Source organism: Coccomyxa subellipsoidea (assembly GCF_000258705.1).
Source record: "Coccomyxa subellipsoidea C-169, whole genome shotgun sequence".
NCBI lineage: Eukaryota > Viridiplantae > Chlorophyta > Trebouxiophyceae > Coccomyxaceae > Coccomyxa > Coccomyxa subellipsoidea.
Window position 1 is genome coordinate 1939732 of NW_005178042.1, and position 19423 is coordinate 1959154.

The 19423-nt window shown below is 53.1% G+C and overlaps 4 protein-coding genes across 4 annotated transcripts; 2 read left to right on the forward strand and 2 right to left on the reverse strand.

The window, feature by feature from the left end:
* Positions 1-87: 87 nt before the first annotated feature.
* COCSUDRAFT_45842 (thiolase-like protein) lies at positions 88-5740 on the forward strand (the record flags this gene model as incomplete). Its single annotated transcript, XM_005651874.1, has 13 exons — positions 88-304; positions 651-751; positions 879-1002; positions 1226-1288; positions 1622-1712; positions 2828-3033; positions 3160-3317; positions 3445-3532; positions 3745-3848; positions 4229-4418; positions 4698-4805; positions 5089-5235; positions 5600-5740. Exons 1-13 carry the CDS (start codon positions 161-163, stop codon positions 5738-5740), a joined length of 1665 nt encoding a protein of 554 aa, XP_005651931.1. The 5' UTR covers positions 88-160.
* A 1860-nt stretch (positions 5741-7600) lies between these two features.
* COCSUDRAFT_1256 (initiation factor 2) lies at positions 7601-13258 on the reverse strand (the record flags this gene model as incomplete). Its single annotated transcript, XM_005651875.1, has 13 exons — positions 7601-7639; positions 8165-8263; positions 8739-8930; positions 9320-9559; positions 9911-10079; positions 10483-10682; positions 11058-11219; positions 11663-11815; positions 12143-12265; positions 12409-12513; positions 12788-12855; positions 12969-13042; positions 13206-13258. Coding segments are annotated over 13 exons (1677 nt in total), but the record flags the coding sequence as incomplete, so codon positions are not given.
* A 2675-nt stretch (positions 13259-15933) lies between these two features.
* COCSUDRAFT_39074 (hypothetical protein) lies at positions 15934-17669 on the forward strand (the record flags this gene model as incomplete). Its single annotated transcript, XM_005651876.1, has 8 exons — positions 15934-15980; positions 16056-16164; positions 16275-16339; positions 16435-16540; positions 16677-16745; positions 17138-17278; positions 17410-17472; positions 17574-17669. The coding sequence occupies 8 exons, from the start codon at positions 15934-15936 to the stop codon at positions 17667-17669; spliced, it is 696 nt and encodes a 231-aa protein (XP_005651933.1).
* A 387-nt stretch (positions 17670-18056) lies between these two features.
* Positions 18057-19362, reverse strand: COCSUDRAFT_39075 (Abi-domain-containing protein; the record flags this gene model as incomplete). The annotated part of the gene is made up of 5 exons (XM_005651877.1): positions 18057-18455; positions 18672-18783; positions 18894-18991; positions 19098-19151; positions 19285-19362. The coding sequence occupies 5 exons, from the start codon at positions 19360-19362 to the stop codon at positions 18057-18059; spliced, it is 741 nt and encodes a 246-aa protein (XP_005651934.1).
* Positions 19363-19423: the final 61 nt, after the last annotated feature.

The window sequence follows — 19423 nt, forward strand, 5'->3', positions numbered from 1 at the left end:
CTCCCCGTTATCTTGGCACGTGCCGGACACGTGACATTTCGATGAGCTCAGATCTTTGATCTCTGGTCCTCGATCAGCCAGGCAAGTGCGCTTCCAAAACGCGAGAACGATCAAACCAGCATTCTCCTCGCTCAATCTCACTGTCTCTCAGGTCCTGAGGATGCAGTGCATTGCCCCAATGGCGACTGGTCTGCCACTTATCAAAACCCCGGGACATTACGCATTCCAACGCAAGAGCGCATTCGTCGTTCTCGTACGACCTAACCACCGGCGTCGTCAAAGCCTAATGTCCACGAAGGCTATGGTGAGCAGTTGAAGCTGGTTTGGTCTCTCTCTGACTGGCGTGCAAACCCCAGCCACTACAGCTTCCGGTAGCTGGTGTCAGCTTCCTCGACATAGAAATCCACTGCTGAAGTGTGAGATGAAGTGATGAGAGCCTGCATCTATTCTTGTGTGGTACCAGTCAGTGCAGTCTCCCTTGCAACCTTTCCTGCTGTGCGGATTCACCAGAAGCTCGTGTTGGGAGAAAATTTCAAAGAAATCTGCCAAAGTAATCAAGCGGTGGCCATGATTCACTTGGTTTGCAGCCTTCCTTGGTCCGAATCAATGGCAGGAATGCTTTTTGCCTAACACGAGATTGGTGCTCTCAGGCAGAGACAGTGGAAGAGGGCCAGAACAAGGATGGCGTCCGCTGCTACATGACAAAGGAGGGCGCACTCGTCTGTGAACGTCTTCCAGCTGGCAACTACAGGTCTGATTAGCTTCCCTGCACAACGAAGATCGTGCTGTTCTCCAGTAAAGCAAGTTCTCAGGTCGCGACATTTGCTGAGGCCTCTGCAACGGCCTCTCATGATGTGAGGGAACGCATCTGTGTGCAGGCTGGAGGCAGCAGCGCCACGGACTCACGACGAGGCTGGGGCTTTGAAGGATGCACCGCGATGCGACCCCACTCGTCCAGAGGAGTGCCTGACATACTGCTATGTCATGGACGACGGCTCTATGGTGCGCCTGTTGATCAGTGCACAAGCAATCGTCTTCTGTATCCCGGGTCAAGGAACAGGATTGTTCGCGTTGTACCTGCAATCATTGTCCCTCGTTGTCTGCCTACTTTTGATCGAGCTGTCTGGAAAGCCAGATTCGAGGAGCAGCATCATTTGCATTGCACCTGCATCACTGTCTCTTGTTGTGTATCTTTTTTTGATCTAGCTGTCTGGCTTCTGGACAGGTCTGTGAGGGGCTTCCCAGCGGTGAATACCAGATCAAAACTGCCGGTCCCGAGGATGTGGAGGTACGTTTATCTCGTATACCATTATATGCCCCACCAAATCAATAAAAATGCAAATAAACCACGGGGCGCGTTACGTTCACATTATACACCCCTGAGAGCGTCCAGTTGTGAGTCTCTGATATTCACCACCCGGCCAGAGAGGCAGAATGTCAGCGCAGACATTTGCTCAAGATTGCGTGGTGTGTGGGTGCAAGAACTACTATGGAGATATCACAGCCATGCTATTTAATGTTGTCTCGAGGTCGATCACATGCGTCCTTCACGACTCATTCACCAGGACAAAAGCCACACTGGACAAGGGATTGGATTACATTTGCTGTCGCTTGCACGCAGAGGATGGTGCAGCACGCACTGGCATTGGAGCAGGGAAAAACTTACAAGGACTTGAGCTCTGCCGCAGCACCCACTCCTGAGGCCAAGAAGAGTGAGGGCCTCCTGGGGAAGATTGTGGGGATGTTCCGCAGCTCTTGAGCCATCCGCTTTGGAAAATTGGCTGTTGCAGAGTGGCTGGATGTGCCTGAGATCATTGCTGAGGTTTTGGATTTTTGGTAAGTTGAGGCTAAAAGTGAGCAACGTTGTTTAGCGATAAATCTTGAATGAGCTATTAAAATTATTGAGCCAAATGGTAGTGACAAAAGGCGAGAGAAGAACAAAATCTGCTGTGTGAGTTGATTATTTCAATTGTGTCATATACAAAGAGGACACTATCTCAAAGCGTGCCGGTGTCTTGGTGAGGCAGAAGAGACAATCGTAATCAATGAAGTATCGTGTTGCCAATTGGTCAGTCTGAGACCATTAATAGACTTTCATGATCGTTCGGCACAAGCACTAACGCATGCCTGCCATGTCCTCAATTTGCATGCAGAAACTACCTGAGACTGCATGCAGGCTTGATATCTGGAACTCTAAGCTTGTAGCTCTGCGTCAGTACGCCGTTGCTGCTTAAGAATTTTTATTCAGGGTACTTTTGAGAATTATGTTTCGGCATGACGACTGGTTTACATCACCACATTCCAGAGCAACAGCAGAAATCTGAGTACAATGTTCTCAAAACCTGGTCGCAAGGTACCAACTGACCAACTGGCCCCTCACCTGCTTGGGCAGCTGCGTTCGTCACAAGTGCCGGTCTATCCGGCGTACCTCCAACTTCTTTATTATTTATATCGAGGGGTGTCCAGGAAGGCACAAACATATCCTCCGACATTCACAGGCCATTGCTCTCAACGACTGCTCAATATCAGCAATGAACGCACTCCCAACTTCGGTGTTTCTCGCAGCTCCGACTGTCCCGACGCCCCTCGTCAGTGATCCTGCGACACCGTATGTCCTCGGGACCGGTGAAGCGTACCCACCATACAGTTACAGCCAGGATGAATTCCTTGAAGCGTTTCTCGAGCGCTACAAACTCGATGCGGGTAAGTTTCATCACAGGCGGTGCACCTGAATTGGACGTTGTTGAATTGCAGTTGACAGCCCTGATGTTATCGAAGCAAGTTTTTAGTTTCGAAGCGATCAATATCTACATTGTACAATCTGCAGAGAGCGAGGATTTTGCTCGGAGGATCTTCCCTGCAACCCAGATCAAGCACGGTTGCATCAACTTGCCTCGCGAGCGACTGTTCCAAAAGATGACCCGCAGCGAGTTTGTGGAGTACATCCAGACGAGCACCAAGGACATCGCAGAGCGTGCAGCAAAGATCTCCCTTGCTAATTGGGGTGGCGTGAGGAGCGACATCACGCATCTGGTCAGTCACGCTACCTCGAACTTGCGCAATCACCTCGTGATCTTCAAGGCAGCTCGCATAGGACCACATTCTTATACAGTCAAACGCTTCAGCATTTGCACTCTAAACGGCTTCTTTGTAATTCAGGTGTTCGGAACGATGTCGGCTGTGATCGACAGTCCAACGATGGATGCCAAGCTGATCAAGTCCCTGGGCCTACTGCCCACCACCAAGCGCATCAGCGTGCAGCAGATGGGCTGCCTGACAGGTTTCAGGCAAGTCACAAACTCCGCCCATTGCCCCTGGTATACAATGTACAAGTCATTGAGAGGCTCAGGTTTTACCCCGATCAACCTCATGCTGCATACCCACACCACGAAGTCACTTCATGGCCGGCGGCAGATGAGTCATGCTTGGTTTGCATGCGCGCAGGTGCCTTAGTCTGGCTACTGAGATCGCCAGGTCGGACCCCAAAGCTCGTGTGCTGGTGGTGGTTGCTGACATCAGATCTGGGCTGCAGGTGAGCCAACAAGTAGAATGCATGTGTTTTGCATGCATGCATCACATCTTGAACATTCTCTGCGACTTCTCTTGGGCATTTTGAAGGTCTCCAGGCAGATGAACCCCAATATTGCGTCCCTGCGGGTGTCCTCTGGCCATTTAATCTTATCAATACCTTTGTGGAAAGTATACTCTACTTGTTGTGAGGATTTGCTGTGGGGGACTTTGCAGAACCAGCTGCCGGCCCACACAGCGGGCGAGCCCATGTCCCGCGTCACCATTGTCTCATGCGCGCTCTTCCGCGACGCTGCCTCTGCTGCAGTCATCGGCGGCAGGTGACCACCCAATCACTGCCCCTGCCTCCCCAAAATCTTGTGTAATCTCACGGTAGTGCAATTCCTTGACAGAATCTACAAAGCTTTGCCATTGGACACATACTAACACAGACCTTAGCCATCATCTCCCTGAGTGGACGCCACCTCTGAGATATATTTCCACGTTCAGCCGCATGCCTGGCAGGCAAAAGCACACTTTTACTGCCAGGCTGCAACCTGGGCTTTGCCACAGAATGCCTTTTACTGAGGCCCTGACTTGAGTGCTGTTGTGTGGTGCTTTCATCGGAAGTCCTGTGGGTGTTTTATTTATATGACAAAGCATAGTCTGCGGAGAACGCTGCTGAGGGCTAACAATGCTCTGTGCATTCTGTGTGGCTCAGCCCGCACATGGGCCGGGAGGTGCCGTTGGCGGAGGTGCAGCGGTGCGCGAGCCTGCTCATTCCCGACACGGAGGACTACGTGCGCATCAAGGACGGCGACGACGGCACCATCTCCTGGTACAACAAGAAAGAGCTGCCCGACGTCGTCTCCGCCGGCGTTCCCACCTTCGTCACCGACACTCTCCTGCAGGTGCCGCCCCGGCCGTGACTAATCCGTGTTCAAGCGACACGTGGGTTACGTAAGCTGCATGGCTGAGACTCTAAAGCTGCCGCCACCAGTAGACGCTTTTCATGCCATCCTCTGAATAAGATTAAATTCTAGCTTAGAATAGCCATGTGGCATTGGTGGCAAGCGCTGGTGCTGGCGCTTGTAAATGGGGCTTGCTGTTTGCAGTACCACCCGAATGTTCTGAGAGCATGCTCCTTGCAGAAAGAATTGAGTAATGAGAGTGGGTGTGGTGTGCTGCAGGGCACTGGGCTGACGGTGCAGGATGTGCAGTTCATCATGCACCCGGGTGGCCCCAAGATCCTGCACGGCCCGGCCGAAATCATGGGCGTGGGCAACGAGAAATTCCAGGTGGGTCTGCCTCTCTCTTTACAGTGAATCGTTGCTAATATTATCACACACATTTCCTGCCGGAAGGCAAGGCACGTCCTACAGACAAGCTACACTTAGAAGGCTGGTGCAATCCTACCCCTTGTTGGCCTCGCCAGATCCAAGCAAGACCATATCAACCGTGGGCACCGTGCTTTGTATATATACCGCCCCCCGCCAGCCGGGGCCTGGGGAGTTATGTATAGCAGTGGAAGTTCACCTCAATCATAATTTGATGTCCTGAAGTGAGTCACTGGATGTGCAGGCTTCATGGGATTTCCTGCAGAACCACGGCAACACTTCCGGCTCGTCCAACCTTGCGCTGCTGCATGTGGAGCTGACACGTCCGGCTGGCGCTGTTCCCTCCAGCCACGTGGTCTGCATCGGCATCGGCCCTGGCCTCTCCCTGGAGGTGCGCTCACTCCACATTCCCCAATGACCTTTCATCCCGCTCTGAACAACAGGAATTGTTCAGAAAATGTCGAGCAGGCGCTGCAATGACTGCATCTTGGTTCCTCATCTCAGACCATTACCGCCTGCAGCTGCCGCTGGCATGCGCTCTTCCACTTGGTGGTCTCTACTCCACTAGATCTTGCTTGTGCTCCCAAGACGGGCTGAGATTGCTCCAAGCACCGGAAAAGGCGCAGGAAAATCTGTATGCATCCGATGGTTTCCAATTGAGGATCTAGCCTCTTGATGTCTGCAGCTTGCTGCTTGACGCGCCCTGGTGTCCAGTGATCTTCAGTTTATAACCATAAGTGTGGCAATGTTTGCAGGGGCTGCTGCTGCGCCGCATCACTCCAGACCCTGCAGTGGCGGCCAGGCGGCAGCTGCGCATGATCAGGTCCAATCTGTCCCTGGAGAGGCCCAGCGGCTGGAGCGCTGACCTGCCGGATGAGGCCAACCACATCCAGTGAGGGGGCTTGGATACTATCTATGATAGCCAGTTAGATTACAGCCAATTGGCATACAAGCCGAGTGACTGAAGGAACGAAAAAACAGTCCAATTACAGTCAATTAGCTTGCAATTTGAGTGACTGAAGGAACAAAAGCACCGAAACTCATGAAGCCCCAACCGGGCAGCCATTAATGATGGCATTTCTGAATACAGCGTAGCATAATTGAATTCATTTAAGTTGTGAAAGGAAAGACAAACGCTCTGTACAGAGCTTGGAGATTTAAGGCTGGGCAATGCATATGGCCTTGGCCCCGGCTGGCGGGGGGCGGTACAAATACTGAGCACCGTGCCCATGGTTGATTGGGTCTTGCTTGGATCTGGCGAGTCCATCAAGGGGTAGGATTTTGGCAGCCTTTACTGCAGCTTGTCTGCAGACGCACCTTGCTTCTGGCAGGAAAAGCGTGTAATAATAATAATAATAATAATGCATATGCCCTGGACAGTGATAAATTAAACGCTCCTTTTAGCATCTATCCTGATTGCCCTTGGCGCAGATATGAACGCATGTCTATAGAACACTGCAGTTAACAGCTGATATGGAAATTGATTCTTTGTCTTTCCTGATTCTGACCCAGTGCCAGGACAAGCGGCTCCTGGCCTATGGCTGCAATGATCAGTGAGCTGCAATTGCAGGCTGTGACATCATGATGTGAAACTTTTATGGGCACTTCATTGAAATTATGAAGGTAATGTGAGGCACGGTCTTGATGTGAGAGAGGCCTCGGATCACTGGCGGTTTAAAGTGTTGACTAGCAATCTGAAGTGTTGAAGTTTTAGAGTTGTGTGAAGAGTTATTCCTTTGAAGCCCTTCATGACAGCTGGGCTGGCAGTCTCCTTGTCCCTGTAACAAAGCATGTTACTGTTCATGACTCATGCTATGATGAGAAATTTGCCTACATAGGTTCTGCTCTAGGCAGAGCCACTGAGCCTCACTGACCTATCTGTGACTGACAAAGAAGTAATCAAGCAACCCATTCTGAGCACCCACGTGTAATCTAGTATTATATCACAGTCCCATGCACTTGCGGGCGGATATATTGCATTGTGAAGAGATGCAAACGCATAATGGCCTTAGAGCCAATATATTGTTGGCAATGTTTCAGCCCTCTTCCACTTGGCACGTAAGTATTCTTGCTGTACGCAAAGACACAACTGCAAAATATACATACGTCAAGGCTACCGCAGGGCATAAATCCTGCTGGCATTTGAATTCTCATGCGGGGCCATAGCCGCCCGCATGCGCATGGCTGCCTCTGGCATGCTTCAGAAAAAGTTAGTAATGGACAAGAGTGACAAACACCAAAATCAAGCTAGGATAAGCAAAAAATGAACAGCAAACGAGGGAGAAAGGAGGAACCGGCCGCCAAGGTTTGAACGTGGGACCTATTGCAGCCCGGGCCAGGAACCCGTTGCATGGCCGCATCGGATTGTATTGGGATACATGAAAGCTGCCTTGGATAAGATGGAAGACTTTTCTATGCATGATTGAGGTGTCCAATGTAGGCTTTTTGACTGCTCCTGGAACAACTTTGCATAGAACATGGTAGCAATCAGAAGACGGCACCCAATAGATAAGAATCCGCAGAACGCCAACACATGCAACTTCGCCGACAACCATATGTCAGCAGCACAACAGAAACCGGCATATTCCTGGAAAAGGTTATATTGTGGTGTCGGCCATAGGAGGACAAGCACACTAGACAAGAAGTTCAAGCGCTTTTGCATGCGATTCACGTGTTGAGTTGCCGCTGCCATATCAGGCCTTGTTCTGCAGCGAGACGTCGCCCAAGACAGCATCCTTGTCTGGCTGCACCATTTCCACCTCTATGCAGTGCAGCACATCGCCCTGCTGCACATCCTGCGCACACAGCCACAGAGATCTCACTGCTCCTGCGCCCTTCACCACATCTTGATACCCGCTGCATTGCAAGAAAAGTGCTGGCCCGCATGCCTCCTGAGTGATCTCTGCATGCAGAACCGCCTCAACCGCGGCACATCCAAACCTAAAGGTCGCTTGACTTTCTGATAAGGCATCAGCAACGCAGTTCAAGGCTCTATTTCTGTCTTGCACTTGTGCACTCTGTCTTGGGCGAACACAAGTCTTATCATCCTTGCACCCTTGCACACATACTCCCAACACCGCTGCAGAGACCCGAAAAAGCGCCGGCTAACTGATCTCTGCTGTACATAACACTCCACGCAGCAGCAGAATCACAAACTCCACATAAGTAGCAGTGTAGATGCATTTTCTTGGCACTTGTAGGCAGATCTTGGCGCTCGCACTGCCTTGCATGTGTCGCATTCTCTCTTAATCAGATCACAAGCGCTGGGTGGAAATGTGGGGCTCAAGGTAAATGGGAAAAGGAAGGAGGGGTGTGCGCACATCAAAGCCCTCCAGGAGCACGCCGCACTCGGAGCCCTTGCCCACTCTCTCCACGTCCAGCTTCAGCCGCTTCAGTGATGCACAGGGGCCATCATGCACCTGTGCCAACCAACCCTTTCAGTGCCTCACAAGCTATACATGCACCTTGACATCTGTGCCACTGCACGAACAAGGACCTGCACCATTCACTAACAAAATTACTTCGTTCCTAAATCTAGCTCTCCCCTCACCATTTTGCTTGATACTGCAGCACGACCACTGGTAAGGGCTCACACTACTACAGGATGCCAGACCATGTTCTTGCCCTAGGAAAACGAGCAGAAGTACACTAACATAGCGTACGGGTGACATGCACTACGGAGAAGGTTCAGGGAACAATTATATATGCAAAGAAAACCAACTCCAGCCATTGCTTGATTGCGAGCAGCGATACCCAACCCCTGAACAGTTGAAATATCAAGAAAAGCACCGACTGCTCAACTTTTAAATTTCTAGATTGGCAGGTGCTTTTCCTTCCATGCTTGTTCTTTGGTTACTGCACACAAAACAGTCAGCAAAGGTGGTATGCGCGCACCACGGAGCCAGCTCGGAGGACGCGGAATCGGGCGGCCGCACGGAGGCTGCCCTCGGAGACGCGGCAGCCGGCGACGGAGTGGCTGGCGCCGGCGCGTTTGTCGGCCACCTCAAACACCTGCAGCACCTGCGCCTCTCCCACCACACTCTCCCTCTCCACCCGCGGCGCCGCCCCCGCCATCCGCTCGCCCACCTGTGCACCCCATGCATCTCCACCGCTCACACACTTGCTCTGGCATTCTTTCTTGGTCCCAGGGAGTGCGGAGACATTGATAGCTGGTGTGGTGGTCATGCATCAGCACACTTGCTGACGCAACCTTCTTGCCAAAACGGATGCGCTTGCAATATGCTGAACACTGATGTCCGCCATGCCCGAGACACCGCGCCTTTCAGAGCTGTACCATATCTGATCAGTCGCAGCAGCGAGTAGCACCCACTGGGGCTTTTGACCGGCTGCAGGCAGTTTGCTGCCTAAGCGGTTTATAGGAGTGTCTTCATGATCCGTTCTAGCAGCAAAGCGTGAGATCGGGTTCAGAATCTTTGCAGGGACTGGAGTACAAAGAGGAAAGCCCTGCGGCGCACCTCCTCCAGCAGGCGGTAGATGACGCGGTGCTGCAGCACGTCGACGGCGTGCTGCTTGGCGAGCGCATCGGCCGCATTGTCGGCCATCTTCACGTTGAAGGCCACGATCGTGGCGCCAGTGGAGGACGCCATGTCGACGTCAAAGGAGGTGACCGGGCCCACGCCTGTCTGCACCACCTTGACTCCCACTGTGTCGCTCGCCAGCGCCTGAACTGAATCCCTCACCGCCTCCGCAGACCCCTGCACCCGCGCGCAACAGCGCCTCATGATATGGACAGTCTAGAATGCAAGATCTGTTGCGGCGAGGATAGTGAGCCACAGCCGACGCAGGCAAGAAGACCTGCACACAGTTTGATTTCCAGGAGCTTGTCAATTGCAAGATGTTGGGTAAGATTCTCCCGTATGGAACACAGAAATGCTGTGGGGCTACAACAAGGAGCAGTCGTATCAGCACGGCCGACCTTGTTAGTCCTTCAAGGCCAGAAGTACAAACAAATCATCATGTCAGGGGAAACACGCAGCAGGGGACTCTTATTCCAAGTCCTCTACCCAGTGCGGCAAAGGGCATCATAGAAGGAAACGGCGGCGCACCTGGACGTCAGCCTTGACGATGAGGATGACTTGGCCGGGCTGGATGTCGGCAGCGGCGCCGTTCTCGGCGGCCTTGGCGGCGGCCGCCTCACGCTGTGCAGCCTGCAGGCGCACGGCGTGCGACTGGCGGCTGTGCCGGTACTCCTCCGCACGCTGCGCCCGCGCCTCGCTCACTCGCCGCGCCCGCTCGTCACTGCCACACATGCGAAGCTGGGATTCAGCACCTGCCTGTCTCAAGTGGGGCCTCATGGCATGACTGCACCCACTGTTTGTACAATGTGATACATGGAGAGAAAAGGACGCTTGAGAAGAAGAGGGGCAGTCTGCTGGTCATGTGGATAGACATCTTTTCTCTCAGCCAGGATAATGTAACATTTGTTTGCCCAACAAAAGACCTCCAGATTGGACAAGGCCATGCCGCCCGTTCCACTCGAGGATTCCATGACAGCACACAAAGGCTCCTCCCTTCAGCCACAACAGCGGGGCGATGCACATGCGGCAGCATTACAAGAGCCCATCCCAAGCAAGTCGCAAAGGGAGACAGATGGCTGTGTCAGGTGAAATAACCCCACCTGGGCAGGACCATGAGCTCGTCGCCTGCCTGGGGAACACCCCGCATCCCGGCCACCTCCACCGGCTGCCCCGGCAGCGCCTCCTTCATCGCAACGCCAGCCGCGCTGCGCATGCTGCGCACCCGACCCCACTCCGTGCCCACCGCCACATAGTCACCCACCTGTGAATGAGGCATCACAATATTAAATCGCACTCCTGCCTTTTGCCTCAACAAGTGACTTATATGCGGACACTCCCGCCCTTCATCTCAATGAAGTACCTGTGGCTTCTTCAGGAAGTACTGCAAGCTCCTGTGCATGACAATCTGAGGCTGTGCAGGAATATGCAAGCATTGCGTCTGTAATGCAGCAAGACAATTCTGGGACAAGGCATGGGCGGCATGTGCATCCTCCCAGCAACTCTTCAAGCTGCCAGTGAAAATGCCATCTTGACGCTACTTAAACAGGGAAGCCACGGAGCGCAGCTGATTTGAAAGGTTCGCCCATTCAAAATTTTCGTTCAATTTTCAATTCCAATTGCAAGTCAAAGTGAGGGAGTTGGGGCGCGCCTGCAGGCGGCCGCGCTTGACGATGACAGTGGCGACAGGGCCCTGCCCCTTGTCACGGCGCGCTTCAACCACGGTGCCCTCAGCCCGGCCGCCAGCCGAGGCCTGCAGGTCCATCACTTCTGCCTGAAGCAGCACCGCCTCCTCCAGCTCTGCCAGACCCACCCCCTTGGGTGCAGCCGTCTCCACCACCTGACAGCCCAGCAGTATAAGCTTGTTGGCCCTTGTGACAACCGTCTTTACTATTTGACAGCACAGCAGTATGAGCTCGTCGACCTGATCATGTCTGCCGATCTGCCCGCACCGAAGATAGGCCGCACTGGCGGACTCCAAGATGCAATATGAACACTGTATTTTGACCTGATCATGTCTGCAGATCCGACCAGACCCAAGATTGGCTACACACCAGATTCGAAGAATAAAGCAGCATACGCAGGTGACCTATGCCTTTGAAATCCGCATAGGGGAGAGGCTGGCTTCATTTCCCATCACAGAGCCTGAATGCTCTCTTGAGAACAGCTCGGTCTCCTATGCAACTCCACCAGCGCTGATGCAGGGGGCTGCCTGACAGCATGCAGTGAAAGACATGCATAGCAAGCAGAGGCAGAGGCCAATATAGCGGCAGGAACACATACCATGGTGTTGCCGCCGGCCTCCTCCAGCTGCAGGCCCAGCCCCAGCAGCTGATTCTTCACGCGCGACGGCTCCGCCCCCGGCATGTCGCACTTTGTCAGCGCCACTATGATCGGGCACTCCGCCGCCCTCGCATGTGCTATCGCCTCCTCCGTCTGCGCGTCAACCCGGCATGTGAATATCCAGAATACAGAATCAAGCAGCACTGTGCTTGTAACAACATAGTTTGTCAAGGCGCTAATCACATGCTGAGGCACCATAAATCTGCCAGCTCTAGGGATGCAATTTCTGGTAATGCGCCGAGGAGTAAAAATCCTGAAGCTTTGGAAAGCACTCTTCCCACTTCAAAATTGCAGAATACCCATTCCTCGCCAAACAACTTGAGCTGCACAGCCCTACAACTGACGAATTGCCTCGGCTTTTGAAACTGGAATCCAGGGGACAACCTTGATAAAAAGGTGATGCATGGCGATTAGATTCACCTGGGGCATGACGCCATCATTTGCAGCCACCACCAGGATGACAATGTCGGTGACAGATGCGCCACGCGCGCGCATGGCTGTGAAGGCCGCATGCCCCGGAGTGTCCAGGAACGTCGCCGTGGCCTGCAGCCGCACTTAGACTTTGCTCCACAAGCACATGTCTCACACGGCACAGGTAGATTGCAGAAAGCAGACACACTACTTGCGTGGCAGCTTGCATTTTGAAAGCATTTTTAGTGTGGAAGGGTTTGAGGGATGGCAGGCACCTGGGAGCCGGGCAGGGCAACCTCAAAGGCGCCGATATGCTGCGTGATGCCCCCCGCCTCGCTGGCCGCCACCGCCGTCTTGCGCAATGCGTCCAGCAGGGACGTCTGAAGGAGAGCACGCCACGATCAGCCAGTCCAATTCCGTGACTTCAGAGCAGCTACGGGTAGGTTTTGAGGCTGCTGCTGGCAATGCAACGTCTGAGAGGGTATATCATCCTGATCTGTTGAAAGTACCAGGCATCGCAGGGTACTGCCTTCCACGGATCAGAACGACATTGCATTCCAGGTGCTCCAATGAAGGCAGCGGCTTTATTGTGCTCCAGTGAAGGCAGCAGTGTAATGGGTAGTGTTCAGAATGGAGAAAGAGTGCATGACTTACCTTGCCATGGTCCACATGTCCCATGACAGTCACAACAGGCGGCCGCGGAACAGCGTCCTGATCCCGATCTGCACACAGCAAGAGGATTCTTCATGCAGCTTTAGACATTGTGTGCGAGCCAGAGTAGATTTCCAAGAGGCAGGCGTCTCGTGCGGAAAACAAAAAAGAGAATTGCGCGTACCTTGCGTATCTGGCGAGCGGATGGCAATCATGCCCAGCTCCAGCGCTGCCAGCTCAGCAATGTCCACCTCAACCCTGTAGGAACAACACAAACCTCCAGCCAAATCCATGGCAAATAAACTTGAAAGAGGTAATCTGGTATTTCATGCATTTACTCACGATATGCATAAACCATTTATTTTGGCGATCCGAGAAGCTGACATTGGGTAAATCAGTCTGCACGAAGTGGGGGGATTACCTGTCTTCATAAGAGGCTGGCTTCTCCCCCAGGCTGTCCAGGGTCTCCTCCAGCTTCTCCAGGCCGCACTCTGACCAGCACAAGATAAAATAAGAAATATACCGCATGGGGACAAGTTCAGCAACCGCATACACCCTTTCAATAAAGCTTCAGCAAAGGAGACATGCAATGCAGGAATGCAGCTGGTAGGAGGGCAAAGACACTCACTCAAGAGGGACGCAAGCTGCATAACAGTGACATCCTCCGGCAGGACAATCTCCTCGGGGGGCTTAAACTTGGGCGGCAACTGCGCAGGTCTCTGCAGCGGCCTGGGGTTCCTCTGTACTGCAGGCGAGCCGTCCTCTGAGGGAGCCGTAGGATCCGGCTGCTGCTGGTAACTGTATATCCCCTGCTGCCGCGCAACCTTCGCCAGGTGCTCGCGCTTCTGATGCTGCTCCTGAAGAGCGGCCTGTCATGCACCCCAGGCATAGACTTATTTAAACCACACCATCTACTATGCACACAGCCTTGAAAAGTAAACAGCATCCATCAAGGCCTGAAGACGGTAAGCTGCGCCCGCGCCCGCCCTTGCCCTACTAAAAGCGTAGCCTGAGATTTTCTAGGACCCCTGTCAAACCCCTGCCAGGCAGCTGTCCTGCAGTTTGCACCAGACCACCAAACAGGAGTACACAGCCAGTGAGGCCAATCTTGGCTGCTAGGGGGTTGGGCACGGAGCGCACCAAGTTGTCCTTGGGGGGAGCAAAGGCCGTCCAATCCCGCTTTGGCTGTCGCGGCCGGTACGGCGGCGGCCGCGGCTGCGGCGGTGGCGCGGGCGCCGCCTGATGCCGGTCGGGCACCCAGGTCCGGGGATCCCTGTACTGCCCCTTGGGCGGCCCGCTGTGCACAGCCGTCACCCACCTGTGCGGCGCTGCGCTGCGCATGCTGCCGCCCTGCTCCTCATCCGATGAGGCGCTGACCTCATGCCGATCCTCCGCTGCTGATGCAGCGCTGTCTGGCGCCACGCTTGTATTCAGAGCGCCTAGCCACCGGCTGCGAGGTGCATTCTCTGCGCCCTCTGGCGCCTGTCGAGCTGTGGGCTCATGCCATATGGGCCTGGGAGGCGCCCGCCTGGAGGCTCCGGGCCTTGGTGCAAAGGGGCCACCTCCTTGATATGGTTGATGCCCCTGGTGGTGCTGCTGTGCCCCATTCAGGGCCCCTGTATTGCCGGCGCTGGCATTCCAGGGTCGGTTCCTGCTGGGGTGATGATCCGGCCCATGGGCTGGCCTATCAGCTGCGCCTGTGGGTGAGCGCTGCCAAGAAGCGTTTGCGGCGCGCATCAGGTTCTCGGGGTGCGCTTGGTAGCTGCCTGGCGGCTGCGGCCGGCGCTGTGGGGGTTGGTCCCAGCTGCGAGAGGCTCCATTGAGCGCTGGGCCCTCGCTGCGCTGCCATCTGCTGGAGCCATGCGGAACAGAGCCAGGAATCGGCTCTGCTATTGCGTGCTCCTGATCTGCCCTCCCCTGAGATGCTAGCCACCGATGGACGCCTGAAACCAAGCGATGAATGACACATCATTTCAAAGTACCGCAAATTCTTGAAATGATAGCTTCTTTCATGCAACATATATTGTATTGGCTCTTAGGGGTGGACTGCTAGTTTCCCACACCTGGGGACGTCTGGCTCTGCTGGGGCGCGGTGCGCACATCAGCTGCAGGGCTCTCTGAACCGCTCGAGCCCGGCAGCTGCAGCCACCTTCTCTGCAGGCCGCCTACATCTGTTGCCGACCCTGACGCAGAACCTACAGCACATGTGCTTCTCGTAATTCGCACATAGTAAGCTCATGCAGTCGATCTGCAATGACTATGTGCCTGTACGAAGACATAGCCAAGAGCTGCTCAAGAGGTTCATGGGAAGCTGCAAACCATGCAGGGCGTCTGCACGCTCCTCCTGTGCCCCTTGATGCGGTCCATTCTTGACAGCTTTCGAGTGGATCGTTTTCCGACAGTCATCTGATGGTTTGGTCCTGTCAAGTCCTGCGCAGCAGCATAGGGGTGTTCTGAGCTACCAGGGTGCAACAGAAAGCGATCACAGACATTGCTGCTCATATGACTCTTATATCATAGACGAGATTGCTGGTTCCTACTTTGGGCAGATTGAAGCTGAACTACAAGAGAACTAGCTCCGACATGGGCCAAAATCACCCACCTGAAACAGCAAGTCTAGCATACGAAACTAGTCTCCTGTGCTGATTAAAGTTTTCAACGGCTGTCTTCGGCACCGAAGCCGACAAAATACTGACAAGAGCTGGAAAACACAACGAGCTGCCTTCAGGAGATCGGGACGCAGCCCCCAGCCCTGATTGTATCCATTGCATGGAAACAACTTCCGATGCAAATTTATAAGAAATTGCAATTGATGGATCGAGGAATGTGTATTTATTTCAATAGCTAGAAGCGAGGCGCATTTGGCTTGAACCACGACACAAGCCCTAGGGCAATACTCCAGCACCCTTCATATGAAGGGTGGATGTTGTGACGGAGCACATTCTTGGACAACATCTTTGACCGCGATTGAAAGACGCAAAGCAGACAATAGGCAGCAAAGTTGTGACATGTACATTCTATAAGCTTAACTGTACAACAAAGTCCAAGGTTGAGCTGGCGCTTGGAGCTGGACACGACCTCCTCTGATAGGTTTGCGACACGCAATCGGGAGCAGCGCATGGGCCAAGTCTTCTGGTGAAACAATAGTCATGAGCATCAGCGATGTACTCATCAGAACAGATGCTCTACTTGACAAGTACGTCCCGCTCTGAATTGAAGTTGAGCCTCTGCTTTCTGGCAAAAAGAAGTGGTTGTTGAATGTCCTCCACAGGTACGGGAAGTACACCGCGGAAGATGAAGCAAAAAACAAAGAAAAGTCCAACGACAGATTCATGGATGCTTATACAGATATGGTAGATCGCGTGAATGAGCTCAGCCTGGTAAGCCATCTACTGCTAACTAGCTGCTACAACTGGCGAGTAAAAGATGACCTCCTCTTCTCCTGATGACAAGAACAGGCAGCGAATATTTCGGTGTTCTTATGCTGCAGAGAGCAGAGGCAATCGGCCAGGAAAAGAACAGGGCCCTCAAAGCATCCCAGAACGCAGAACTCAGGTAGGGTGGCAAATGAATTCCTCCGCAGTCCCATACAATATGGGAAAGATAGTCACGTCCACTACCAGTGTACTGATCATCTTGTGCTTCTGCAGGCGTGAGAAGGGTCTGCTGCTAAGCGAGGAGCTTCCAAAGCTTGAAAAGCTTGTGAAGAAGGGCAAGAAGGTCACCCAGGAGATCGTAGATGACAGGCTAGGAAAGGTATGGCCCCTCAATTCGCATATCTCCTGGAATTGCAATGCTGGAAAACATGCTAGTTGTGCTTGTGGCTTGCAGACCACGCCTGCGCACCTGCTATTAGTAAAATTAGTGATACTGTTGTCCTGCACGGTGGCAGGTGAGGCAAATAAAGGAGGGAATTGAATCTGTGCCTGATGGGGTGCACACTCAGCGCAAGCCTTTCAAGGTGAGGCATACATGTCTCCCAAGCAGAAGCGCATGGCAACGGTGAAATTGTTATGACTCGTCACTCTTATTCACTCAAGAATGCTGCCAAGAGTCTAGCATTTGACCCTGTGTATGATGTGTGGGTGCAGCCGATGGTGGCAGACTTGGGTGGGAAGGGCAAGGGTAAGCAGGAGATCACAATTGATGCCACCCAGAGGGACATGCGCATGGATGGAGATGCAAATTGTTACTCTCACACTGAGGGCACAAAAAAATTCCGCCAGGCGAGAAAAGCTGATATGAAGTTGCATTTCCAATGACCTTACCTTGAAACGTGTGGGTGTGTTGAGACAAAAGTGCTGCTTTGTCTCCTGGGATGGTTCGCAGTAAAGTGGGGAAACCTGCATGCAGGAATGGGAGGATGCTAAGAGGAAGCAAGATAAGGCACTGGACAATATTGAGAAAGGTATTGGCACCCTGAAGGGGATCGGCGAGGCCATGGGAGAGAGCCTCAACCAACAAGATGTTGTGTTGGATACAATCGATGAAAAGGTGACGCAAACTGAGTCTGCTGTGCATTGGCCACTGTAATTTGAGGCAAACAGTGCACAGATCATGCCTAAATAGGCCTGACCGAACTGCATAGTTTGCAAGCTGACAAATGATGTTGTGGCCATTTACAGATGAACAAAGTCACTGAGCAGCTGAAGACAAACAACGTGAAGCTCAAGGGCATTGTGACACAGGTAAGCATGCTGTTGCCAGCCCCTGTAGACTCTTACAAGACGCTGCACTATTACTGAAAATTGCGTGCTAATTTGCTCATCACATGTTTCTGTTGCTGCAGATGAGATCCAGCCGAAACTTCTGTTTGGATGTGGTGCTCATCTGCATCATATTGGGTCTAGGTCTCTATCTGTTCCAGTTGTTTAAAAAGAAATGATAGTTCTGGCCATTTAACTAGAAGGAAAGAATGAATTGCAAGAAACGAGTGCTGTGCTTCTGAAAGTTTTCCACTCCTCAAGTCTGGAATGACTCTGTGCACAGCTTCCTTGCTGTTCTCATTCATAATTTCCTGTTCACGGCTGCTCATGTCTATCAGAGGCTAAACCAAAATTGTCCCTGGGCTGTAATAGATACTCGCTCATAAATGAATCCTGGTTGCATTTGTGATCAGTGTTCCCAACATACAGACTACAAATAGTACACTCCCAGTGGCGTCACCGTACCCTCTGTCCTCTCAAATTCCTGCCTCAGAGCTCCATGACCATATCTCTCTCTACGAGCATCTCAGCTGCTCTCTGTCAGCCGACCCACCGAAACCGCTCAATCAGCTCCCACTGCTGAGCATCTCCGACACATTCACGCCCGAGGCTGTCAGCGCAAAGAGCACAGTCAGCACAACGCTGTTCCACGCCCCGTGGATGATCATGGGGGTCAACAAATTGCGCGAGCGCACGTAGCTGAAGCCCAGCAGAGTGCCCAGTGCAATCAGCTGCGGCAGGTCCCGCGGCGATAAGTGCGCGAGGCCGAACGCGGTCGCGCTGAGCACCACAGCCGCCGGAGTGGGCATCCACTTTGTGAGCGTGGTGAGCAGGAAGCCGCGGAAGACAGTCTCCTCCAGAAAGGGCGCCAGGATGCCGGTCACTGCTAGAAGGCTGGCGTAGGTAGGCAGGTCCAAGGAAATGATTCGTGCAACGCCGTCCGCCGTGCCCTGCCCTCCCACCGCCTGCATGGCAACATGACTCGCGGATTACTCACCTCCCTCACACAATAACTATCCCAGTTTGCATATAAATCATATGATATAACAGCGTTCCGCCATGTCTCTGGCCATCATGCACATCATGAAATCACGCAGGGCAGCCGTACAAGCATGGATAAAGAAAAAGAAGGATGTGAGGAGTGTGATGTGACAGTGGCATTGTGGTGTAGCCAGGCCCACCTCATAACCCGCGTATGACACAATGGTCACAGTGATGCCGATGACTGCTGGTGACAGGACCATGCCCAGTAAGGCCCATGTAAGCCAGCCTCTGGGCTTCGAGAAAGGTTCCCTGCAAACAAATGCTTGAATTACTACTTCTCTTACCACATCTTGAGAACAAATGTTCAAGCCGCTGAGTGAATAATACATATGGGTAGCACACGAGGGGCCACCAATTACCTCCAGCTGGTCTTGAACAAATCTGCTTCCTCTGGCAACGGGTCAAAACCCCCAATGGTTCTCTTGATGACTGCAATCCCCACCACAGTCTCTGCCACCTGGCAATCCAAAGTTCAGCACATGAGCATGGGCAGCTGCCTTCTTGAGGAGCACTCTCAGTGAAGTATTTCACATCAGAGTGGCATGAGCAGGCTCTGATCTGACCTGGTTTGCCAAGACGAGGAAAGATTTGTCTGTCGCCGTCAGTCTGCTGTAATTCTGCAGCGCAGCACATCTCTCATGAGACGAGTCTTCCTTTTTAGACCACAACTGGACAGTGAGCGCAAATTCTCTATCATGTAGCTTCATCAAGGACCTCATCGTGCCCATGCCACATCATCACGGCCCTTACCGTGACCCCTGCGGCTTTAACTACCAAGGGCGCCAGAACAAGTCCAACCAGCAAGAAGCTCAGTGCCCACGCTCCCATGCCAATGGTCAGTTCCTTGCCACCCCAAGGGACCTGTCGCAGCATGGAATGGCACTCAACG